The sequence below is a fragment of the Macrobrachium rosenbergii genome, chromosome 27 (genome assembly GCF_040412425.1).
Source record: "Macrobrachium rosenbergii isolate ZJJX-2024 chromosome 27, ASM4041242v1, whole genome shotgun sequence".
Classification (NCBI taxonomy): domain Eukaryota; kingdom Metazoa; phylum Arthropoda; class Malacostraca; order Decapoda; family Palaemonidae; genus Macrobrachium; species Macrobrachium rosenbergii.
The window spans coordinates 31,935,417-31,962,008 of NC_089767.1; the positions used below are offsets into that span (position 1 = coordinate 31,935,417).

General features: G+C 35.9%; 3 protein-coding genes across 5 annotated transcripts in view; 1 reads left to right on the forward strand and 2 right to left on the reverse strand.

Annotated features, from left to right (window-relative positions):
* The window catches only part of LOC136853560 (uncharacterized), a 54,004-nt gene extending 42,498 nt beyond the window's left edge, over nt 1-11,506 (reverse strand). Inside the window, exons 1-2 of the mRNA XM_067129283.1 lie at nt 10,976-11,506; nt 3,844-3,916 (exon numbers count right to left, since the gene is read on the reverse strand). Of these exons, the coding sequence (XP_066985384.1) occupies nt 3,844-3,866 (23 nt within the window). The 5' untranslated portion in view covers nt 3,867-3,916; nt 10,976-11,506. The remainder of the gene's footprint in view (nt 1-3,843; nt 3,917-10,975) is intronic.
* On the forward strand, nt 5,367-8,098 carry LOC136853320 (uncharacterized). Its single transcript, XM_067128681.1, has 2 exons — nt 5,367-7,420; nt 7,862-8,098. The coding sequence occupies exons 1-2, from the start codon at nt 5,367-5,369 to the stop codon at nt 7,989-7,991; spliced, it is 2,184 nt and encodes a 727-aa protein (XP_066984782.1). The 3' UTR covers nt 7,992-8,098.
* Nucleotides 11,507-13,232: 1,726 nt separating the features above from the next.
* LOC136853565 (arylsulfatase B-like) overlaps nt 13,233-26,592 on the reverse strand; it is a 100,690-nt gene continuing 87,330 nt past the window's right edge. For all 3 annotated transcript variants that reach the window (XM_067129292.1, XM_067129293.1, XM_067129294.1), the window contains 11 exons: nt 22,842-22,977; nt 21,601-21,764; nt 20,719-20,822; nt 19,964-20,112; nt 19,581-19,654; nt 18,195-18,360; nt 17,542-17,639; nt 16,140-16,276; nt 15,285-15,455; nt 14,219-14,487; nt 13,233-13,816 (listed from right to left, as the gene is read on the reverse strand). In XM_067129292.1, coding sequence (XP_066985393.1) covers nt 13,638-13,816; nt 14,219-14,487; nt 15,285-15,455; nt 16,140-16,276; nt 17,542-17,639; nt 18,195-18,360; nt 19,581-19,654; nt 19,964-20,112; nt 20,719-20,822; nt 21,601-21,764; nt 22,842-22,968 — 1,638 coding nt within the window. In that variant the 5' untranslated portion in view covers nt 22,969-22,977 and the 3' untranslated portion in view covers nt 13,233-13,637. The remainder of the gene's footprint in view (nt 13,817-14,218; nt 14,488-15,284; nt 15,456-16,139; nt 16,277-17,541; nt 17,640-18,194; nt 18,361-19,580; nt 19,655-19,963; nt 20,113-20,718; nt 20,823-21,600; nt 21,765-22,841; nt 22,978-26,592) is intronic.

The following is a 26,592-nucleotide window of genomic DNA, read 5'->3' on the forward strand; positions in this document are numbered from 1 at the left end:
TCATATAGAACAAGCCTACCAAAAGGGCCAATGACTTGAAATTCAAGCTTCCAAAGAATATCACAGTGTTCATTTAAAAGCAATTACAGAATGTAACAGGAAATACAGAAAGAAGAGATCAGCTATCAGAAAAGAGAAAAATAAATTAAAAAATGAACAAACAAATAGATAAGAATGTAAGTCTATTATTATATAACAAACGGTGAATGGCTTTATGGTAGTAATCCATTATTGAAATCATTTCTGTACTTTCACGTACTACAGATAAACGATACAGCAACATAGCTTTCACAGTAGTCTGATAACTGCTGTACCATCAAAATAATTAATTCAGTACCTATGGAATGCGCTATAATCCCTTTCCCATATAACAGATAAACGAGATTTTAAAAATGAGCCCGATACCAATGATGGTTTTTGTATGTACTTGTGATTTATAAATACTGAGGAATCCCCATAAGCAAGTATAAGGTATCATTGACCTAATATCTGGCTACAACCAGTATACGCGACTCATTGCTTGAAAACGATGAAAACAATGAATAAATGTATGTATAAGTTGTTTCTTTAACCGGAAAGAATAAATATCTAAATGAATAGTTATTAATGATACTTACGGCCCTCCCAATTTATCTGTCATGCATGTCATATAAAAAATCCTATTCATATTATATACACATACATACATATACATATATATATATATATATATATATATATATATATATATATATATATATATATATATATATAGAGAGAGAGAGAGAGAGAGAGAGAGAGAGAGAGAGAGAGAGAGAGAGAGAGAGAGAGAGAGAGAGATTTATAGCCTACTGACGATGGAAAAAAGATTTTGCAAAGGAGAGAAAAAAAGGTCCCATTTGAGAGAGAGAGAGAGAGAGAGAGAGAGAGAGAGAGAGAGAGAGAGAGAGAGAGAGAGAGAGAGGAGAGAGAGAGAGACTATTTTGCAGAGAAAAGAAGGGTCCCACTTGAGAGAGAGAGAGAGAGAGAGAGAGAGAGAGAGAGAGAGCCAGGATTTATAGACCTACTGATGGAAACAAGATTTTGCAAGAGAAAAGAAGGGTCCCACTTGAGAGAGAGAGAGAGAGAGAGAGAGAGAGAGAGAGAGAGAACAATCAGGATTTATAGACCTACTGACGATGGAAACAAGAGTTTGCAAAGGAGAGAAAAAGAAGGGTCCCACTTGAGAGAGAGAGAGAGAGAGAGAGAGAGAGAGAGAGAGAGAGAGAGAGAGACAATCAGGATTTATAGACCTACTGACGATGGAAACAAGAGTTTGCAAAGAGAGAGAGAGAGAGAGAGAGAGAGAGAGAGAGAGAGAGAGAGAGAGAGAGAGAGAGAGAAACAATCAGGATTTATAGACCTACTGACGATGGAAAAAGATTTTCAGCAGAGAAAACAAGAAGGAGAGAAAAGAAGGGTCCCACTTGAGAGAGAGAGAGAGAGAGAGAGAGAGAGAGAGAGAGAGAGAGAGAGAGAGAGAACAATCAGGATTTATAGACAAAACAAGATTTTGCAGAGATTTATCAGACCTACTGACGATGGAAACAAGATTTTGCAGAGAAAAGAAGGGTCCCACTTGAGAGAGAGAGAGAGAGAGAGAGAGAGAGAGAGAGAGAGAGAGAGAGAGAGAGAGAGAGAGAGAGAGAGAGAGAGAGAGAGAGAAACAATCAGGATTTATAGACCTACTGACGATGGAAACAAGATTTTGCAGAGAAAAGAAGGGTCCCACTTGAGAGAGAGAGAGAGAGAGAGAGAGAGAGAGAGAGAGAGAGAGAGAGAGAGAGAGAGAGAGAGAACAATCAGGATTTATAGACCTACTTGACGATGGAAACAAGAGTTTGCAAAGGAGAGAAAAGAAGGTCCCACTTGAGAGAGAGAGAGAGAGAGAGAGAGAGAAAGAGAGAGAGAGAGAGAGAGAGAAACAATCAGGATTTATAGACCTACTGACGATGGAAACAAGATTTTGCAGAGAAAAGAAGGGTCCCAGAGAGAGAGAGAGAGAGAGAGAGAGAGAGAGAGAGAGAGAGAGAGAGAGAGAGAGAGAGAGAGAGAGAGAGAGAACAATCAGGATTTATAGACCTACTGACGCTGGAAACAAGATTTTGCAAAGGAGAGAAAAGAAGGGTCCCACTTGAGAGAGAGAGAGAGAGAGAGAGAGAGAGAGAGAGAGAGAGAGAGAGAGAGAGAGAGAGAGAGAGAGAGATTTCAGGATTTACAGGCCTACTGACGATGAAGCATGGAGCTTGCAAAGGAGCGAAAAAAGGGTCCCACTTTTGAGAGAGAGAGAGAGAGAGAGAGAGAGAGAGAGAGAGAGAGAGAGAGAGAGAGATCCCAGGAATCTCACGTCATTGTGCCACTATCCATCAATTACATACGGTCATGCCTCTAACTCTTCAACCCGACGCGGGTCAACCGTTTTCACAAATGGCTGTCGACAAAGAACCAATGGGAAACCGCCGTAGATCTCCACCGCTGCCGAAAAATGGTCCAGGAAGGTTCCAGGAAACCTCTTCCCGGCCCCACCGAGCTCCAGTTCCCTCCTCCGGAAAGGGGCGTAGCGTCGTCGTGACTTGCATGAAGGAAGACTAAGTACGCCTCTTGGATAAGGGGCGGAGCTAGAAGTCATCGAACGCGAGTGGCTGCCTCGATGGGAAACAGTAAGGTTCCCGGCATCGAGGGATCTTCTTCTTCTTCTTCTTGATACTTCGAAGGCAGAACTTCTTCGCCCAGTTTGGCTTCAGCTGCTGGAAAGTTGGGGAGGCGGCTAAAAAAAGGCTCTGGAAGCGAGACTCCTGAGACGACTAACAGTTCTTCTGGGCTTCTAGAAGATTTAGGCTGTTGACACGAGATTCCTGGACTGCCCAAGGTTCTTCTAGACTTCTGGAATTCGGAAGATAAAGGTTCTGAAAGCAAGACTCCTGGAACGGCTAACGGTTCTTCTGGGCTTCTGGAAGATACAGGTTGTTGACGTGAGACTCCTGGAACGGCCAACAGTTCTTCTGAACTTCTGGAAGATAAATTCTCAGGAAGCGGGACTCCTGGTTTGGGAAACAGTTCTTCCGGACTTCTAGAAGATAAAGGCTCTGGAAGCGAGACTTCTGGAACGCCAAAGGTTCTTCTAGACTTCTGGAAGATAAAGGCTGTGGACGAGAGACTCCTGGAACGGCTATCAGTTCCAGGCTTCTGGAAGAGAGCTGGAAGGCCTTGGTGGCGAGACTCCTGGAACGGCTAAATAGTTCTAGGATTCTGGAAGAGAGCTTGAAGATTGTGGAAGCGAGACCTGGAACGGCTAAACAATTCTGGGCTTCTGGAAGGGGGCTGGAAGGTTCAATCCTGACTGGACGCACACTCGGTTACCAATAACACATGGCCAAGATACCACGCAAGAATATGTCACCTCTTCGATATTCTTCCAAGGTAAGTTCCCAAGCGTTCGTCAGATTTAGTTGGTATCATTTCAGGTTAAATGGAGGTAATTGTCGATCGCAAATTCTTAATGAAGGTTATATATATGTATAATATATATATATATATATATATATATATATATATATATATATATATATATATAAATGTTTCATATAACTTTCCAAAACTTAGTCAATGATAGTGACAGTCTAAGAAAATAAACCACCATATCTGACTGACATCTCTTTAACTTTACATCACCACTTGATATCTTAAGAATTTGTATTATTATAGAAAGAACAGCAATGTCCTATCGTTAAACTTGCTCACGAAACATACTATATCGACCGTTGATAACACTGAATTCTTGTGAGAATGATTCTATATGACCTTGAAATGTTATGGGATACTTACCTTTCAGGAGTCTGGAGTCTCATTTCCTAGCAACCGGCAAACTGCGATCTGGGCGTCGTCAGTTTTGAGCAGTCTGCAAAAATATACAATTCATAATTATTCTGTAGGAAATCTTGAACACTTGATACATGACAGGGACTGAATTACAAAGAAAACAGTACTGTTTGACTGATAGATTATGAAATTTAGGTCTTGATATGACTGATAATGAAAAGGTGAATGATAACAAACTCCACCAGTAAAATTCAGTGTTAAAATATGAAAGTAAAAAAATGAAGAATGGCATTAGATAAAAACCATAAAAGATAAATATATATACAAATTATATATTAAAAATATATACTTAATGTATCAAATAAACACGACAAATCTTCAACAAATATACTAAATTATATCTCATTAAAAAGATCAGATTCTCTCAAATAACCCATAAGGTTATCTACCTCAACATCATCATTTAAAATCTCTAAAACAGTCTTCCCCGCTAATAAGTACTTTGCTGCTTGGGTTAAAAGTCTACATAATCAAGGATATATTATTTAGGATTTAAAAAACTCAGAATATTCTGAATGTTGCACTGATTTTAAGACGTACAATTTAATGTCGACACTGGAAAATTAGGATCTGCAAACTCTTCGTTCAGTATGATAATTTAATCACTTTTATTGACGGTACATTAAATGCTGTAGCAGGACTAATTTACAACAAGATTCTAAAACCTTTTGGAAACAGTCAGATAAGAATTTGCATACTTTTCCTTTTAGCAATGCAGGTCTACAGAAACCAACCAATAACACTGATCTGATTCAATTTCTACCCAATATCTCAAAGAAAATTTGACAATCAATATATTTAAGATCTTAAAACCTTTGTAATTACGCCTATTAACGAGCTATTAAGCAACTGGTTGCAGATATAAAGCATCTGTCACACTGGTAAATAAGGCTTAGATACATTGTAAAGTTTCTTCTCAATAAGCCTGAGAACTACCCAAGGAATCCTAGGGTCCAAAAACCTATCAATTCTGTATTCTGTCACAGTTCACACATCAAGTCTAGGGTCCATAGGATTATCAGTTCTGAATATATACCTCATAGTTTGCATGGCAATTCCAGGATCGAATTCCAGATCCTTCAAAAAAGTATGAGTGTATTTTCATGAAACTTTTCTGGACGGAAGACCATTGGTTAGGATTTCAGTAGGTCTGGATTTGATTCATGGACCACAACTGCTGTGAATGGTCCTAGACCATCACAAAAGCTCAAAGAAGTTTCTTGAAAATTTGCCTATAAATTTATGCTTAAGATTTTATTCTGCTCAAAAGCACCTTGGATATATCGTAACTTGTTATAACAAAAACTTATCAGCTTGCATTGCTGATAATATTCTCATGGATTTTCACTGAGGTACACAAAATTTTGATTCTTGTTTATCATCCCACAATGACATCTGAAAACTAAGTTATATTCTTCGATTTACAGAAACTGCTGCTCTTCATAATGACAGTGTCCTTTCTGTTAGGAATGGGTATTCCAGTCAGTGCTGAAAACGAAGAATCAGCACAGAACATGGAAACCACAACAGCACAGTATGGATTCAAGATCTTGAAGGAACTCAGTGAGAAATTTAGAGGTCATCTGAATTCATCACTGATGAACATGGAAGGCCAAAACAAAAGTCTGGACGTTTCTTCACTGCTGGGAAACTTCATCACAAAAATTGAAAATGGGGGAAGTAGCAACATCTTCAGTAAAAGCAGCATAATTGCTGACCTCAGCGGCCAGATTACAAAGTTTCTGGGGCAGGGACATATTGGTTCAAATGAAACAGACCAAGGTATAAAGTCAACATTCATAAAAAATCTATTCAAAGCAGCCATAGACGATTTCAGGACCGGCAGCAACCAAGGGAATGTGAAATCCTACATTTTCAAGACACTCCTTGATCAGATACCTGACACAGAAGATCTGCAAGACGTCATTTCAGGCACCTTGGGCATGCATAGAAAATTTGGTAAAGCACTGGCTGAAATCGTCGCTGCCATAAAGCATGTAAACAGCCAAGGAATGAGTAAAGCTGTGAACAAAAACAAAGGTAAATATGATAACTCAAATGATAGTTCTCACAATAAAGGCAGCCAAGACAATGAACTGGAGCTCAATGATGCCAACAAGAAGTTCGTGGAACTGGCCAAGGATATATTCTCTGAGGAATTTGGTACTCTAGACTTTTTCCAGCAATATTCAGGTAACGACACCCACACACCCCACTCAGACTTATACAAACCAAGTAACATCACTACTTCTGGCATCTGGATGATGGTCAAGTCCACGTGGCAGAGAATCTTGTCTTACGTGAAACGAGAGAACTCTCTAAAAGCTTTCATGGAAATGACTCCAGTGAAGATCATAGACAGGATTCTCAGTCTGGGAGACAATGTGAACTTGATGGGTTTTTTAGCAACCAAGCTGGATCCTGACTTTGCTCTGTTCTTAACCAATGAAATTAACCCATACCTTGGCCCTGTACGAGATCTTGAAAGCTTTTACAGCTTCCTGACAAACTTTGGTCTGAGTGGCATCGTCGATTACTTCACCTCAGAGAAAGTTGGCTACACCCTGAACACCATGACTCGACTGATGTCAGCTTATTTACAGGACACGGTTTCAGATGATCTGGTTAACGAATACATTGAATTCATATCGTTCAACAACACAGAGCTAAGCAATTTATATAAATCGTTTGTGACAAGCAATAAAGATAACTCAAGTACCGATGAGGTCAGCGGTTACCGTCGTTTTAAAAGGCAAGCAATGAAGGATATTGGCGATGCCTTCAAGTTCTTCACCGATTACACATTTGGGTCCAGAAGTGGGGAAGATGATGCGGTGGGATCCAGAAGCGGAGAAGTTGACGCAGTGGGATCTAGAAGCGTAGAAGCTCCTGAACCAACAGAACAAAGCTTCTCAGAAGACCTGACGCAAGATGGGATAGCCAGGTCTGGCTATGGGGGTTACGGCTACGAGACTAGCAAGAGTGGAGGTGGATACGGAGGTGGTTATGGAGGTGGCTACGGAGGTGGATACGGTGGTGGTGGCGGTTACGGAGGAGGCATGATAGATCCTTACATCGCCTTGGGCGCCCTTGCCCTGGGTACACTCCTGGGATTCCTGCTGTTCCGCCTCATCAACGGCACCAGGAGACGAGGACGGCGTGACATCAATGATGGGTCCCTTTCGCTCTGGCTGTCAGACGTCCCTGAAAAATTCTTCTTCTGGGATGCGAACGACAACGAAATTAAACAAGAACACTCATCTAACAACGACACCAGGGAGGATTTAAAGTTGCCACCAGCTTCTCTCAGGGGTGATGTCTGGTCTTCAGATCCGCTGGTTGGCGATGAATATTTCACTGAAGAGTTTGAAGAGGAAGATATTGCTGACGAACTGAACCAACTCTGGAAGATATACAAGAACAGCAGCAATCCAGCTTGTGTCCATTCACACCTGTGTCAGGTGTTAGCCAACAGTACAGCAGAGGACCTGACAGGAAGGGATTCCAGCTTGGCATTGCTTATGTAAGTATCAAGCCATTGCTATTCAGTTAGTTTAAACCTACAAGTCTGAGATAAAATGACATTCAATTCGTGTCAAAGTCACAATCAAATATCAGCTTTCAATATGATGATACATTCATTTCAATCAGTTTCTTTCACCCCACATTAGATTCTTGCCAAGTATAACCTAAACACTGCCTTTACCATGTAATTCTGAGATAAAATGATATTCAATATATTTACATTAAAGTCTAAATATTGTTATCAGCTTCAAATAAGATGATACATCCATTTCATTTCTTTCAACCCACTCTAAATCCTTGCCAAGCACAGGCTAAACACTGCCTTTACCATATCACAAAAATCAAGAACTCTTCTTTAAAACATGGGTGTCTGCTTTGAATCCACTTTGTAGAATCTATACAATCATCTCTGGTACTCATATATTGTTCTTCACCACAGGGCATCTGTAAGCAACCTGATGGGCGTGGTGAGATCAGGACAACTGGTGGATCACGTGACACAAACTCTGGTTGTAGGAGGCCCCTACACATGCTCCCCAACTCTCCCCACTTGCCAGCTCCTTCTATAATGTCCTGCAAGGCGTGAAGTTGAACTAAAATCTAGTGGCATTAATGGACCTCTTGAACTATGAGAAATACAAATCGCCTTTATTTATTATGATAATTGAAAACGTAAGTACTGTCACTAAATGATCTTCAGCCTCACAACAAATTGTGAATCAGTTTGGGATGCTCTTATTTTTAGAAGGATGAATCAAATGTTAACCCTTTACAACGTTCTGATTGAAAGAAACTTTATATTGGAAGAAATTTTGTCAAAGAGACACCCATGAACAACTGATTTCTGAAAGAATTTCATCAAACTCTTAAAGGAAACCAGACAATACAGGAGAAAACAGTTTGGACTGCCAAACTACAGCTGGGTAACAAACAAGCTACAGTAATAATCACCAAAGTAATCTATGCACACTGTAAGAATCCTGAAAACTGACCAAAACTGAAAGAAAATACAGAACAGACTGACCAGCCTGAAATACAGACAACAGCTAATTCTGAAACAAGGCATTTGCTGCTGGTGATGAAAAGCAAAAAATTATAATATTCCATCTTTTAAAGAGCTTGAATACAACAGCTAAAATAAAGGGTTTGGACTTCACTCCAAAAATGGAATGAATGGCATAAAAGTCCAGGATCAGCACAAGGCTATATTGAAAGAATTTTGTCTGGTGCTGCCCATCAATGTTTGATGTTCCCTCTGTCAAGTATGAAAATACTTTTTAAAGATTAGTTTTGCAAATATATGCATAGCAAACAGCTTAGTGTAGTCAGCATAATTCTTGTGAATTCTGTTTCTTCTTGGTGTCAAATTAAACTGATCTGGAACGAATGATAAGGAGTGAGTTATTAGGTTAGGTTGTGTTCAACCTACAGTATTTCAACTTATTAACTTGATGCTTTTTTTTTTATCTTGTGTAGGGGCAGGTGATCACAGGCATTCTGTGAGGAAGGACCTTAGTAGTAATATGAGGCCTAAAGTAAAAAAAAAAAAAAAAAAAAAAAAGTACTGTAATTCGTAGTAGTGTAACTTATTACTGAAGTAGTATAAATTTGTGATATTCCACATCAAATTGTATGCCCAGTGTAAGCAAAAATGTAGATGTTGTAATTAAAAGCTTCAAAACCAAAAGTTTTTTCACCGATTGCATATTGATTCAATTAATCGTGTTCCTGCCAACATTTTCCAGTTAGGTTTAATGGTAATGACATGGAAGAGAAAACTTTCATGTTAGTTATATGAGTTATATGAGTTATATGAAAGTGTGTGTGTGTGTGTGTGTGTGTGTGTGTGTGAGAGAGAGAGAGAGAGAGAGAGAGAGAGAGAGAGAGAGAGAGAGAGAGAGAGAGAGAGAGAGAGAGAGATCTGTAAAAGTTATTGCTTATACAGACAATTTCCATATTTTGTTTGCAGAGTCTCACTTCCAGAGTGGATTCTACATGTGAAAGTTGCATCCTTCTTACATGACTTTTTAATTTCTTTATGAACGTTCAACCCACAGGAAACAAAGTCTATTTACCTAGAGTTATAAAAGCGAAATTTTCTGGAAAAGGCTCCCTCATTCTCCCCATGTCCTCACAACCACTACAATAATCAGTTACCTAAGCTAAATGTGACGAAACTTAGTTAACTGAAGTTACATTGTTCTGTTGTAATGGAAAACTACTTCAAGAACTTACCATCTCTTGGTGGACGAGGCAATATCATCGAAACTGACTGAAGTCCAATTCTGGAAGGTCAAATCATAATAAATGTGTAATAACTTAGCCAACAAGCATTACTTGAAACTAACGAGGTTACTTAGGATAGGCTGGGGATATATTATATCTTTGTTAGGACACGCTTCCCTGGGTGGTTAATCTGCTGCCACTCATTGGACAGCAACCAGAGGTTTCACAATAATTCCAGTAAGTGGGTACATAGGCTAACATAACATTACAGACTAATGAATGTACATAGTTCACTTACCAGATTACACTGACACTGATATATAATAATACTTACAGTAGGCAAGGGAATGGGAAAGGGATTGGTTAGTATTTAGTTTTAGGATAGCTGCTAGAATAAGGATAATTTAGGAGAACTGCCTAAAGCAACATTTAGCCATGTACTCTGCAACATGGCTTCACACACGCTGTTGCTATGCTGTCTATATAGCACCCTCTGGAAATTATTTCTACCCACTACAATTACGTAATGTTTCTCATAAAGAAAATATTAGATTTGCTTTTATATAATACGAAGGAAACTGGAAGACATACCTCTTTATTATTTATATACATATATATACAATCATATAATACTCCATTACAAAAAGGCTTCCATAGTGTGTGCAATGCTTTGGGGGAAGACAGGAGATGGCTCCCTTATCAGTTAGGACTCACAGAGCAAAGCCAATCTGGGATGAATTATTGTACTTCACTTACATAATCTGTGGCACCCTGGGTCAGGTTAGGTTGGAGGTTGGGGGCCCCTCTTGTCAGCCAGGTAAGGGCTTGGCCTAAGTTAGGCTACACTATGGAGTATAAGGTTATTTTATGACTTACTGTGCTCTGAGTTAGGTTAGGGAGGGGGTTTCCCTGACACTCTAGGTTGGGTTAGGTAGGCTGTATCCCCAAATTATTGTTCTATGTTATGTTTTTTGTAATTGATGCATTACTCATGCATTTTTTAGACTGCTTTCTTGTGATTTATACATTTGATTTATGAATTTCAGACCATTCCTGTGGGTACATTTCACTATTTTTGGTCAACCACCTCCCCCCGCATCTAAAATAACCCTACCAGAATTGTTTTTTAATATGTCGGGGGGTTACACAACAATAACAGCCAGAAATAAGCATCTAGAAAAATATATGGCAAACATATCTATTATTTTGAAATAAATGTACTGTAGGCTATACTATTACCATTCAGGCTTTGATGCAATTAAAAAGTACTGTACAGTACTGCCATTTTGAACTTTGGTACAATTAAAAACAGACTAATACAACTTACTGAGTAAACATGAAAAGCTCCATATCAATTAGCCATCATTTCTTCAGTAATTTTGATGTCAACAACTTGGTAACTTCCAGCCTCGGGCATCAATATTTTTTCTTAATTATCAGCTGCAATGGGCACTCTTTAATTACCAATCACTGCCCATACACTGTAAAGTATTCACATTGTACCCCCACGAAGGAAACGTGCTTTAAGTGAAATTATTGTTTTAACCACAAATAAAATTGACATCGTGAGATCAACACTCAGAAGACGCCGAATGTAAACAATCCGTGACGTCAAAGAAAAGGTGGAGAGCTGAAAATTCATCCTTGGCAATTCTTGATTACTAATCCTTTTTTCTGGCTTTCAGCACTTTAGAATGATATAATCTTTCAGAAGTATTATCTCTCGTAATTTTATTTACACCCGCATGCATATCAAAACATTCTAGGCCATCTTTCCACAATGAATAAGGATTTTTTATAAACTTTCAAGATCTACCCTCAAGTTCCTGTTCCTTTCTGTGTGGAATCATGAATGAACGCCCCAAAATCAGTCAATTCTTCTTCTACCTGCCAATCATTGGTCGACACTCCAACCATACATTTACTTATGTATCTTTACTTTCTACTCGCCTTCTTTCATAAACCACGCTTTATTCAAGATCCATTTTCTTATTACACAAATCTGTGCCTAAAAATCTTGTCCTTGCGTATTCTGTGAGGGAAAAAGGTACCTCAAATGACAGACGAGCCTATGACTATCATATTCATGTCACGATGACAATTAATAGAACGGCATTCTTGCTATTATGAGTGTTGTGCAAAACACCAAACTGCATTGAGGAATGGGTTTTTCTGCTCCATATATTATGCATGCAATAAAAAAAACACATAAATGTAAGTATTTATGTATAATTATTTGGTATATGTATAAATTACTCATTCAAACACTGGAATTAGTGGCTTATTGCTTGACATATTTCGACAGACATATATGATCTATGTTAAAAAGATTAGCCTGTTATATGATACGGATAAAAATCTCAAGGAATAACCCAGGCACATTGTACAGGCATCAACATTTACACAAGTTATATTTATATAAGTAAATATCTGCATATGTATTGCTAAATTTCTGATTATGATATGGTATACAATAATAATGTGACGAACAAACTCTTTTTGTTGTTCACAAAAAAAAAAAAATCTTAAAGCTAGGAAGTGAACATTACAAAAAAAAGTTGTTTACAAAAATGGATACATAAATTACTTTGGTAACTGAGGTCGACAATTCCTTATTCATTGTAATCTGACATAAGGAAAATATGCAAGAAATTATTCTCCCATAACATCAGTCATACAAACCTATAAATATTCCCTCTCTCAGGAACCATAGAATTAAATATAGATCGTAAATATTACATAAAAATAGTATTACATATAACATAAATAATAAAAATAAATTATGAAGTTACATCAAGACAATTAATAGAACAGCATTCTTGCTATTATGAGTGTTGTGCAAAACACTAAACTGCTCCATATACTGTATTATATGCGATAAAGAAAATCACATATACATGGTATAATTATTTGGTATATGTATAAATTACTCATTCAAACACTAGAATTAGTGGCCTATTGATATAACATATATGATTTATGTTAAAAAGGCATATTGATAAAAATCTCAGGCATTGTACGTGCAAACATTTACACAAGTTAAATTTATATAAGTAAATATCTGCATATATATATATGTATATATATATATATATATATATATATATATATATATATATATATATATATATATATATATATACATACAAATTTCTGATTATGATATGGTATACAATAATAATGTGACGAACAAACTCTTTTTGTTGTTCACAAAAAATCTTAAAGCTAGGAAGTGAACATTACAAAAAAAGTTGTTTACGAAATGGATACATAAATTACTTTGATAACTGAGGTCGACAATTCCTTATTCACTGTAATCTGACATAAGGACTTAAATATAGATCGTAAATATTACATAAATAGTATTACAAATAACATAAATAATAAAAATAAATATGAAATTATCTCTCGTGACAAAGACCAGCTTCGTCGTCTTAAATTAATTCAAACTTACTTTGGAATTTCTCCAGGGACTCTTGACAGAATTACCATCTTCATCCCGGCACTCAGAAAGGAAACAATATATTCTATGGAACTTGACCAGAAAGTGTCACTTTGGCATTGGGAATGTGTGGTACCCTAGATTTTGTCTTTTTTCTTTTTTAAATGACCTGAACATGACTACACATCATTTATGTACTGCAATTCTATCACAAGTAAAGTGTCTTTTATACACTGCAGAATAATAAGTTCGTCTTTTACACATTGCAGAGGAATCAGTTTCTTTAATACCTAGTCTTCAAAGAGAGGTTCCAGTATTCTTGCATGATCACCTATCAGCTCCATTCTCCAAGCAACACTAAATACCCAAGTGATCAGCTCTATATCTGGATGATCTACTGCCTTCTTTTTGGACTTCTAGAGGCAAAACCACCAGCAGTTTCTTTACTGTGATCAACACCAGCTAGACCAGGCGTTTTCCTTGTGTACAGTGGGCGATTTCCCTGTCTCTTGTTCTCACACCCACAAGACCACCATCAGAGTCATTCTTAACTGGCTACACACCACCCAGGAGACCAGGCGTTCTCCCAATGGAATGGGCTGGCTTCATCCGTTTTCCAGCTGGGCGAAGGGACAAGGCGCGTGAGTTGCTTTGAGAGGTAGATCATCATCTTCTGCAACCTTCGACTCTCTTTCGCGGATAAGTTATTTCTTTCTTCTGGGTCATCTGGAAGAAGAAGTATGAGAATGTTTTTAAAGGGCTATCACGTCAGGATGAGATCTTGTTATGTATGACACTCTTCTGCAAAAGTTCTAAAGGGTACCGTGTGTTCTAAAACACACTGCTACGAAAAATAATATATTTCAGTAAATGAGAATAGTTTCAGCATACACAAACCTCACGAACATTCCTTTAGAAGCCTGTCATATGTAAGGAGTTTCTTCCTTCCTTTAACAAAGGATGCCTTTTCTTATTCAGAAACTCATTTTAAACCTGTGAGCAGCACCTCCCACCTAGCTTTTACGAACTGTATGATTTTCTTTATCTAAATCATAAAGTGTCCTGCCTTGTAAAGCTTCAAATTCAGCAGTTAAGGAAACAAAAAAATACATGGATTTAAATTCTTACCTTTAATATTAAAGAGCCTGATTTTCGTATCGCTCCAAAGGTGATTGTTCAGGATTCTCCGCACTTTAGGTTTCCATTTGAGTTCCTGATTACTTTCCAGTTCTTTCCACTGTATGTAATCAGTGCCTGTAGAGGTGGCTTCCTCATCCGTTTCATTATAAGACTGAGCTCTGTAATTTCTAGGTCTTAGGGGGCCATCTTCAGAGAGTGGGATTGACTCCCAGTCGTCTGTCTCTATATCCCCAACGAGCATTTTGTAGTCTGCGAACCTGTTGTAAGATTAAACACCTCACTAATTTGATGATAACAGATCAGTATAGAGCTTTGGAACCTGAGAAAAACCACAAATTGGAGAATAATATATTTGAGGAATCCACATACACTTTTGGAGTCTCTTGCTTCCTCTGCAGTGTGGAGACACTCCACATTGAAAAGGATGTAGGACGCTCTGAAAGTGTATGTGGATTACTTACATATATTTGTTCTCCGATTTGTGAGTTTTTTTTTTTTAGGCTCTGTCACTAATATTTATTGTAAATTTGTACTGACTAAAAATATCCTTTCCCTTAGTCCAGCTTGTTGGGTTACTAAACCCAAGAGTTTATAACTCTCAGTCTTTTATGAGTCATGACAAATGAGGAGGGTCAGAAGAGCAGGGTTGAAAATAAGGGCCTGTAGAAATTGTTATAAAAGACCCAGGAAGCCTAAAGCTCAACTCACATCTGACTCAACTCTGAGGTTTTCTCCCATTCCTACCTTTGGACTGGATCCTTGTACTTCATCTCCTTTATTTTCTGAATCCACCTGGCTGTTCAACCAATCCAACTTAGCTGAAAGTGCCCCAGTGCTTGGCTTGACAACCCACATTTCATAAAATCAATCATTAACCTGGGTAACTTCCATCTCTTACCTGTAAGCTGACTATACTGTTACCAAAATTCAACACTGTTGACTATACCCTCTTTGAGATACTTCTCACCCCCATACAGTTCCAAATCTTATTAAAGCTAGTGTACAAATATAAGGATACCTTACAAAAGTTCCTTGCAGTATCCTGAAGTCATACCTGACACCGGCTTTGATGTTAAGGAAGTCCTCGACCGTGTAAATCATCTTCCTTCGAGAGGGACTCGCGATGCCTGCAAGGGCGTCCCACTGATTCAGCCCATCAACTGTGGGGGCTCTGCCTCCTGCAATGCTCACGATGGTACTGTACCAGTCAGTAACGTGAAGTAACCTGTTGATGACAGAGTTCAAGGTTTGGCTGTAAGGGAGTTTAGAAACATTCACATAGGTGAGTTTCAGTGTACATATTAAGTTGCAGTGGGAAACAATGCAGAATTTAGGTATTCCTGCTTTTGACTCGGAGATCAAAGTCTTTGTTTAAGTAACTGGAATTCAACGACACCTGACAATTAGAAAGCCATATACAGTACTGTAGTAAGTCATGAAGCTAGATAAGATAAGAAAGTAATAATCTAAGATATATCTAACTACTGTATTTTTGGCGTAAGTTATTCAGAACTTTACCATAAAACTTTACTTCAAACTAAGCACTCCTGTAAAATTACTAAAGACAGGGCAAACTCACAATACAACTGTTTTTAAGGCGACTTATGAGAATAGCCAAACTCCGTTCAAGAAGTTTAACCACAACAGCCAAATTCGATGTTTGGAATCTAGTGGTAAACCTTCGCTAAAACTGACTCACGATCAAAATCAATATGCACTGTATTAACCTCAACCTGACCATAAATTCAAGGGGAGGAAAGCAAAAGGCCCACTTTAAGAACACGATTCGAAAAAAATAATTAGCACATAAAATACTGATAATTTAACAAAGGGCACATTCAAGGCAGCACGACTATCTTTAGAATTACTGAAAGGAGCAGTCAATATTTAGGTCCAAATGATTACTAACTGGTCAGTGACGGATCCGGCGTTCCTCAGGTACGGCGAGTGAACCATAGCTGGGCCTCGCATTCCTCCCTCCCAGAAAGAACCCTTCCCACCTCGTAGAGGCCAGTTGCTTCCTGCGTGACGTATGGCGCCTCCGTTCTGTAAAGAAGTAAACAAACAGCCATTAGTCCAGAGAGAAACAGAAGGCTGAGGAATGTTAGCTCTAGAGAAGCAAGTGTCAACAGCAGTCACCAGCTTGTCGTTGCCTCCAACTACAAAGTTGCCAGATTATCTATGTTGAAAACAATCTAGCGTCTTGAAGATAAACACCGAGAGCTTTTCATAAGTTGTATTTCAACAGAGGTCTTTCACATTCACAATTGATTCCTGATCCCCTTTACCAGCCGAGAGCAACCAGATTCGCTGAACAGCAGCACCAACATGCAGTAGGTGTGCTTCGCTGTCGAACTTCTCAGTTTCGGAGGTCCTTTATTCCCCACATTGTTGGACTGTGGAACAGCCTTCCAGAGGATGTCGTGCAATTGGAACTTCAGAAGTTCAAGCGAAGATGCAATGCATTACTACCCTAATAGTATTCCCCTTGAGCTTTAATACATTTTTATCTATTTATTTATTTTTTTTTTTTTTAATAAGTGGGATCTCTTCTTTATTTATCATCCCTTATACCTCCTCTTACTTCTTCCTAATGAACACCATTATTCTTTGAAAGCTTGAATTTCAAATCAATGGCCCCTGTGGTGGGCTTGTTCCATATGAATAGGGTTCATCTTCTGAATAATAATAACAATAAATTGTAAATGAATGTCAAAACAGATCTGCAGTTCTGGAGGGCACACCTGAGGATGAGCAGTCTTTCCAGGACTTACCAGCTTTGCTAATGCATTCATTGTAGTACCACTGACAGGATTTACTTTCCAGTGCACTTCCATTTCATTTTCAAGTTGGTATCTGCGGTATTTATGCTAGGCATGTCCTTCAAAAAACATTGTTAGAGGCAAAAAAAAGTATTAGGAAATTTGAGATTTCAGTACTGAGAGGAGTATGAGTCAGACTCGAACCTTCATAGAATAGACCTATAGGAAACTAAAGGCCAAGAGAAAGAGAAGGTCTGCCCACTTCCCCCAAATCCCCCATGTAGGCGGAGCTTTGTCTACCTCCTTACTGAGTCAGCAGGTGAATTGCCGTAAGGAGCAGGTACCTCTAAGATACGTCATCGCCTACGTAGTTACCCCAGGTGAGAGGCGACTCCACACAATTGGATAGACCTTGCCTCTCTTGACCTTGAGGAAACTAATCCTAAGATGAATGGGGATTTGTAGAAGATAAAGCACAGGAAAGACAGTAATCGTTATGATAAAAAAATCTTACAATTAACTTTGCAAAACAGAGAACTGGAAACTCACGTCAGTGGTGAAGATGATGACTGAATTTTCATAGTGGCCAGTTTCCTTGAGAGCCTTGACTACTTTGCCAATGCCTTCGTCCATGGCTGTCACCATTCCTGAAGATGAAAGGAATTTGGGAAATCTTCCAACATACAGGAAATGGATTTGGGAAATCTCCAGACACACAGGAAGTCAATTTAGGAAATCTTCAAACATACAGGAAATTAATATGAGAAATCTTTAAACATGCAGGAAATGACTCTGAGAAACTTTCAAACATAGAAATGAGGTTTTATAGAAATTTATAGTCAAGCTACTGTGAAATCCAAAACATATCTATAACAAAATCTCAACCATGAGTCGTACATGCATGAGTCTATCAAATGTGCCCAAATTGATGCAAAATTCGTGAACACAGCAGCTGGATAAATTAAGTTTATGGCATGGCATAGGCCTATATGTGCTAGACCGCGTCATAAGAGTGGAAAAATCTAAAGAAATATAAGAAAGAGCGATGAGATTGAATAGGCAAAATTGATTCTAAAGGCAAAAATTGGAAAATAAAGGCAAAAACTGGAAAAAAATATAAAGAAAATGAGAAAATTCTAAAGATTAGCAGGCAAAACTGAAACTGAACGCCAAAACGGGTAGGCTACACTCTCCATACTGACCTAGCTTAACCCTTCGGTTCTGGTTACCAATGTGTTTGTAGACATCTTCATATTCCGGCGGGACCTGGAGAGGCGAATGGACGCTCTGGAAGGCCAGGTACATGAACATTGGGTCCTTGGGGTCACGTGACCTCACGATCTCCTCCGCTGTCGAAGCAAACAGATGCTGCGAAAAGAACACGAGATTTGAGAGCTTTAATCTTTTTAATAATAATTCGTACCCTATCCGGACCAGTTTTTATTTAATTCTACTTAAAGACATTTTAATTTATAATACGAGACGCTTTAAAGAAAATATGTACTTTAATTATATCAGATTTCAGGTATATGTCTAATTATTCCACGTCTTTCACTGATACTGTGTTTATAGATTCATCTTGTGACGTTCTGCGCATGCGCATTAAAAATTCTTGGATTTTTCTCGCTTAGTTAATTACTGATTGTCATTTCCACTTTTACTAGAAAAACACCCATCAGTGATCATTTAAATTTATTTAAGAGCTTATTTTCGCTAGTTTTAAAATCGAACACACTCAAAATTTGGAGATAGGCCTACAGTTTTTATTTTAAAATACGTTTGAGGCACCACCAAATCACCATTAAAAACCTACAGCCTTTTCATATATGACATGAATAATGAACAAGTTACTTAGGTTACTTAGATAAATTAGACCAAGTTACGTTACTAAGACAAAGTAAAGGATAAGTAGACCAAATTACTATAATTTTGCTAATTAAAAACAAAATCTGTGGCCCTATATGATTAATTTACCGCAGTTTTTCTCAAGAAAATGGGTTGAAATGCATGTTCTTTTTACAGTCAGTTGCTTACTTGAAGATTTTTTAACGAATTTTACATTTCCTTTGTTTTTTTTCTAGAAAAGCTCCATTTTGTCACAATAAGACACAAGATTACAATAGTTTCTTTTACATTAAATGGAAACGTTTACGGTCAAAACGTTTGGAGCCTTCTCGTTTTCTATACGAAACAGAAAATTTATTTTCAGCAGAAACTAAATTAAAATTTTTCCCATTCACCGGCTCTCAAATCACTTGTATTAAATCGCTTCACAGTTAAAATAATTCTGAATAAAAGACAATAAATAACATAGAATAAAAATATATGAAGGAAAAAGTAAGTTAAAATGCAGACTGCAACTGAGGAGTTGCAAAATAAAGCTTATTTTCATAGAAGGAAATATATGCCTACGATACAGCCCAATTCAGACCAGAGTTTCATTAACATACTACAATAAGATATTAATAGGACTTCACTACTACTACTACTACTACTACTACTACTACTACTACTACTACTACTACTAATAATAATAATAATAATAATAATAATAACAACAGCTGTTATTATAACAACCAAGAACTTACTGCTGAATACACGCCTTCCTGAGTGTCGTCAAGCGCTGTGCCATTTCTCAGGTCTAGGTAAGCAGTCTTACTTCCTTTTAAGATGGAAAAGGGTGAGAATTAAAGCAATAAGTTAGATAGAGTTCCTATATATAAAAGCCATAGAAATAAATAACAGTCAAAGCTTAAAATAGTGTCACTAATGTAAGCAATACAATCTGAAATTATCTGAAGTTTGCTTGAACATGAAACTAATCATTCTAAACACACACACACAGGTATACTTATATATATATATATATATATATATATATATATATATATATATATATATATATATATATATATATATATATATATATATTTGAGGCGTTACTGATTCTCGTCAACAGAAGGCAACTCACTTTTCTTATTCTTCTTCCTCCCAATTCCTTCAATGCGCGACGGTTCCTTGTGTGTAAAGTGATCTTCTCCACCGCCATAGAATCCGTAGAAGGTGTCAAAACCTCGCCTTGTAGGAGTGTAGTCCCATGAGCAGAAACCCAGGTGCCATCTAGTGGACGATAAAGGAATCACAGGGGTGCTGAGTTATAGATTTAGTCTCTCTATATTATTATTACTGTTATTATTATCAATCAGAAGGTGAACCCTATTCATATGGAACAAGAGAAGAGACCTCACTTATCACAAAGAAAAAATAAATTAATAAATAGATAAAAATGTTGTACAAAAGGGAATTATGGCCGAGTACCATTTCGTGCAGTGATAAGATATATATAAATGGGGAACTGATTACAAAAATAAAACTGGTATTAATGAACAAAATTATCAAAACAAATTTCAAACTGATTAAATATGAAAGGAAAAATTAATCTATCTTCGATATCCCACTTTCAATTGTTCACTTTTAACCAAATAAACAAAACAAATTTCCCCTAAATCAAAGGATTTCATATATTGTCTTTATTATTATTATTATTATTATATTATTATTATTATTATTATTATTATTATTATTATTAAAAATATTATTATTATTAAAAATAGCGGAATTCTAAATAACCTTCAACAAAATATATTATTATTATTATTATTATTATTATTATTATTATTATTATTATTATTATTATTATTATTATTCAACATTTCGTTCACTTACTTCCCCACGGCGTGGGTAGAGTACCCAGCCATCTTCAGAAGCTCCGGAAGTAGTTTGACCTTCAGCGGAATGCCCCGTGGTTCCTCTCTCTTCACGTTCGCGTCCTTTGGGATTCATATAAAAATAATTATGAAACAATTTTGGAAAACAATTATGAAAAATAACTTTGGAAAATAATGCTGAAAAATTACTTTGGAAAATAATTATCAAAATAATATTGGAAAATAATTATGAAAAATATCTTTGTAAAATAATTATCAAAAATAATTCTGGGTAATAATTATGAAATCTTTTTATATAAATCTCGAACTGTCAAAGAAAAATTTGATAATTCAGCAAAACGTTCCAATATTTTTTTACAGGAAAAGTTTTTTTCAAGAGAGAAATAAGAGAAAGTAATGGAAGAGAGAGAGAGAGAGAGAGAGAGAGAGAGAGAGAGAGAGAGAGAGAGAGAGAGAGAGAGAGAGAGGGGCAAAACTTAACTTAGTACAATAATCTCACGTTTGATACCAAGCAAATACCGTATGTGGTACCTCTGACAAAACAGGAGAGAGAGAGAGAGAGAGAGAGAGAGAGAGAGAGAGAGAGAGAGAGAGAGAGAGTAAAGCCACAATTACCCTAGTACAATATTCTCACCTTTGATGCCAAAAGCAAGTACCCTATTTCGTACTGTACCTCAGACAAAACAGGAGAGAGAGAGAGAGAGAGAGAGAGAGAGAGAGAGAGAGAGAGAGAGAGAGAGAGAGAGAGAGAGAACCATCATTACTCTAGTACAATAATCTCACGCCTGATACCAAGCAAGTACAACACTTGTACCTCTGACAAAACAGGAGAGAGAGAGAGAGAGAGAGAGAGAGAGAGAGAGAGAAGGGCACCACGTACCTGAAATCCCATCGTGAATGGGTATCTGCCCGTCAGGAGAGCAGTCCTAGTAGGGGTACATCTAGGAAGAACGTAAGACTGATTCAGAATGACCCCGTTCAAGGCGAGGTCATTTAAGTTGGGCATTACCACGTTAGGATTGTTCCAAGATACATCATTCCATCCTGTATAAATTGTATATTATATAACATATGTATATTTATATATGTGTGTGTCTCTGTAGTCTATGTATATGTACATACATATATATATACATACATTTATATATATATATATATATATATATATATATATATATATATATATATATATATATATATATATATATATATACTGACTTTTTATCACATCACCGTGATTCATATACAATCAGAAAGCTACAAACGTCCTTTAATATCCGACTGGGTTAATGCGTCCCTGTAGTCCTGAGTTCCTGTCCTTCGTTGGTTCGAGCCCACGGGACGGCGTACTTATTATCAACTAAAAATTCCCCTTCGGTAACATATATGAAAATATATTATTTCCGAGGTAGAGCGAATTGGATATTAAAGAACGTTTGTAGCTTTCTTATATATATATATATATATATATATATATATATATATATATATATATATATATATATATATATATATATATATATATATACCTGTATATATATATATATATATAATATATATATATATATATATATATATATATATATATATATATATATATATATGTATATATATATATATATATATATATATATATATATATATATCTATATATTATCATATTATCTGACACAAATTTGGACACTATAATAGTTGAAATTAGCCTCAAATTTCTCTTGCTTTCAACTAGTCAACACACCTCTCTCTCTCTCTCTCTCTCTCTCTCTCTCTCTCTCTCTCTCTCTCTCTCTCTCTCTCTCTCTCTCTCTCTTCCTGATACACACAGACACATGTAAAAATTAATTTTCATTCCAACCAGGCAATCTCTCTCTCTCTCTCTCTCTCTCTCTCTCTCTCTCTAGCAGTAAGATAAATCACTCATTTTTTTTAAATAACAGAGTTGGTAAATCACAAACAGGACCTCATTTCAATCACAGAAACAACCACTAAATAAAAATCACATATTTCCATCAATCACCAGTTAAAACAGAGACGAATTCGTGAGATGAGAAACAACAAATAAAAATCACGAAATTAACATAAAAATCATTTAATATAAAAAGAATTTTTTTATAAACTCACCCAAATCATCAGCCACTATCACTATGACGTGAGGTTTCTTCTGCGATATTTCTGTAGTATTCAAGGTCACAGATTCTCCAAATAATATCGCTGTTGTCAGCAGAAATATCCAGTTATTATGCTTCATCTTTTAAACCTGAAATAATAATAATAATAATAATAATAATAATAATAATAATAATAATAATAATAATAATAATAATAATAATAATAATAATGTTTGGAAGCTTGAACTTCAAGTCAATGGCCCCTGTGGGCTTGTTCCATATGAATATGGTTCATCTTCTAAATAATATAATAATAATAATAATAATAATAATAATAATAATAATAATAATAATAATAATTTTAATAATTACGGTTCTGTCAATAATAATAATAAAATAATAATAATAATAATAATAATAATAATAATAATAATACTGTAAATATTAAAAATATTACTTATTACGGTTCTATCAATAACTAGATCAGACTAGATGTCCGGTAATTGTCTATTCATTCCGAAATGACATAATATCTGCTCTGGTTTTCATTTCACGTAACTGGGTTATCGAAATACCTGAGAAAGCTCATTAATTATTTACCTGTTCGCTTTGGCAAGATTGGAATGTTAAATTATCGGTATGGAGAGATACCACAGGTTTTGAGCAATGTTTTGGAAAGGATTAACTTTCTTTACTTGGGATACAGATAACTTTTTTTTTTTTTTTTTTGTAAATTAATAGCTTTCTTTATTCGGTAGATAGATGACTTTCTTGAGATGGTGAGTAGATAACTTTCTTTATTTGGTAGATAGATGACTTTCTTTGCATGGTGAATAGATAACTTTCTTTATTCGGTAGATAGATGACTTTCTTGAGATAGTGAATAGATAACTTTCTTTGTTTGGTAGATAGATGACTTTCTTGACATGGTGAATAGACAACTTTCTTTACTTGGTAAGTAAATCATTTTCTTCAGTTGGTAAGTAAATCGCTTTTTTTACTTAGTAAATAAATAACTTTCTTTACTTCATTTCTCGAGTACCATTTAGTTGCCTATTAATTATTTTAATTAATTTCTTAACTATCTAACTGAATGAAATCCGATTCAGTAACGAAAGTAACCTTCAATCATTACTGGAACCGAGAGAGAGAGAGAGAGAGAGAGAGAGAGAGAGATGTCACGCACTATAACTTTATTTTGGGTGGAAAAAGGTACACAAACCTTCTCATTAATGGTTATGGGAATTAAAAAAAAAATTTTCACTTTGAAATCTACAGGAAGCGGGGAATTAAGATTATATCTAAAAGTGTGTTTTTTCCTAAAGGACTTTCTATGAAGAGGAAAGGGGAAAAGCAGGTTATATAGATAACAGAACCATTAATAAAAATGACCTACATAGGGCTTCCTTCTTCTCTCTCTCTCTCTCTCTCTCTCTCTCTCTCTCTCTCTCTCTCTCTCTCTCTCTCTCTCTCTCTCTCTCAGATTGCATTCTCTGGTTACCAGTTACAGCTGATGTGTTAATTAAATTTCATTTTTAGAGGTTTACAGTCAAAGATATGTGAATAAAAATAAGTTTTGTGTTCACAAATACAAAAAATACAAAAATACAAAAGAATGGAATTTATTAAGTCAAATGTGTATTCCTTGAAATGACAGCAAAATTATAGCAAAATGATCATATGTATTTTAATAATTTACTTACATTTATCTATTTATTTATCCGCTTGTTAATTTAGTTTTTCTTTTTTACTCAATGGTCTCTTCTTTCTGTATATCCTGTTAGCTTCTGTTACTTCTTTTAGATGAACACCATAATGTTCTTTGGAAGCCTCTTGAATTTCAAGTCAGTGGCCCCTTTGGTGGGCTTGTTCCATATGGAGAGGGTTCATCTTCTGAATAATAATAATAATAATAATAATAATAATAATAATAATAATAATAATAATAATAATAATAATAATAATAATAATAATGTAAGATTGAAAAGGCATTTACAACATTGCAAATTGTATTAAAATCTTTTTCCAATAATCCGCTTATTCAAATATAGGATTAATTCAGCATGGTGACCTAAGCTAACCTCTCAAACACAATCTGAATTTATTATTTTACTTACATTAAAAGTAAGGTAATGTGAACAGTATAAGGGTCATATAAAACACATTTCAGTGAGTTCAACTGTCAAAAAAGCCTAAATTAATTCACTAAACATTGAGGCTCTGATTCATAAAAAATTACAATACTAATAAGAAATACAGGCTATGACTCAGTAATGACTGTTTTGTCATTTTCCAAAACAAGAGATGACGCGAAAATCTATCTGCATCAAACAACAAGGTCAAAAAACGGGAACGCGAGATGAGATCAGTGGTGCACTGTGATGGGAGTACGAGATAGTATTCTGGGTTGCTTGGGTGTACTGTTATTAATTTATGCGATAATTTCTAAAACAAAAATCCGCTTTTATATTAATTTATTCTATTAAGACAAGAGATTATTTATGGCTGTTTTTCACTATTATTATTCATTATTATTCGGAAGATGAACCCAATTCATATGAAATAAGCTCACCACAGGGGACATTGACTCGAAATTCAAGCTTATTATTATTATTATTATTATTATTATTATTATTATTATTATTATTAAGATGAACCCAATTCATATGGAATAAGCTCACCACAGGGGCCACTGACTCGAAATTCAAGCTTCCACAGAACATTATTATTATTATTATTATTATTATTATTATTATTATTATTATTATTATGATGATGATAAACCCAATTCATATGGAACAAGCTCACCATAGGGGCCACTGACTCGAAATTCAAGCTTCCACAAAATATTATTATTATTATTATTATTATTATTATTATTATTATTATTATTATTATTATTATTATTATTATTATTATTATTAAGAAGATGAACCCTATTCATATGGAACAAGCCCACCACAGGGGGCCACTGACTAGAAATTCAAGCTTCCAAAGAATATTATGTTCATTTGAAAGAACTTACCCAAGATAACAGGAAATACAGAAAGAAGAAGAGATCAGTTTTTTAAAAATGAAAAGCAATAAATGAACAAATTAACAAATAGATAGACAACAGGTAAAATATTATAATAGAAGGAGAATAGACAAAGAAAGTATCAGTTATTAGAAACGAAAAAATAAATGAACAAATTAATAAATAAATAGATAAAAAGGAGGGCCAATTACTGAAATACAAGGTGAATACAGAAGAGGTCAGTTTATCAGAAAATAAAAAATAAATGAGCAAAAGTAATAAACAGATGAAAGGGCGAGTAAATTATCAAAATAAATGAATGTTTTCAGCGCAATTATGCATTGCATCTGTGCTTGAACTTTTGAGGTTCCAATTGCGCATCCTTGGGGAGACTGTTACACAGTCCAACGGTGTGAGGATTCAGAATTAAACTTTGCTATGAAATAAACACGCAACATATTAATTCGTGACGCTGGAAAGTTCTTATTAATAAAACTATTTAGGATACACCTGCACAGTTCTATTTACGTATGCAATCACACGCTTCTTGGTAATAGAGGAGGCACTTTGAATACGTCGGCCTTCAGAATACGAATGAATGAATGAAATAGTGAATCTAGGGCAAAGGCCAAGCGTTGGTGGGACCTATGATGAAGTAATTCACAGCTGAAAGGGAAACTGTGAGTAAAAAGGTTTGACAGGTGTAACAGGAGGAAAACCTTCAGCAGTTGCACTATGAAACAACTGT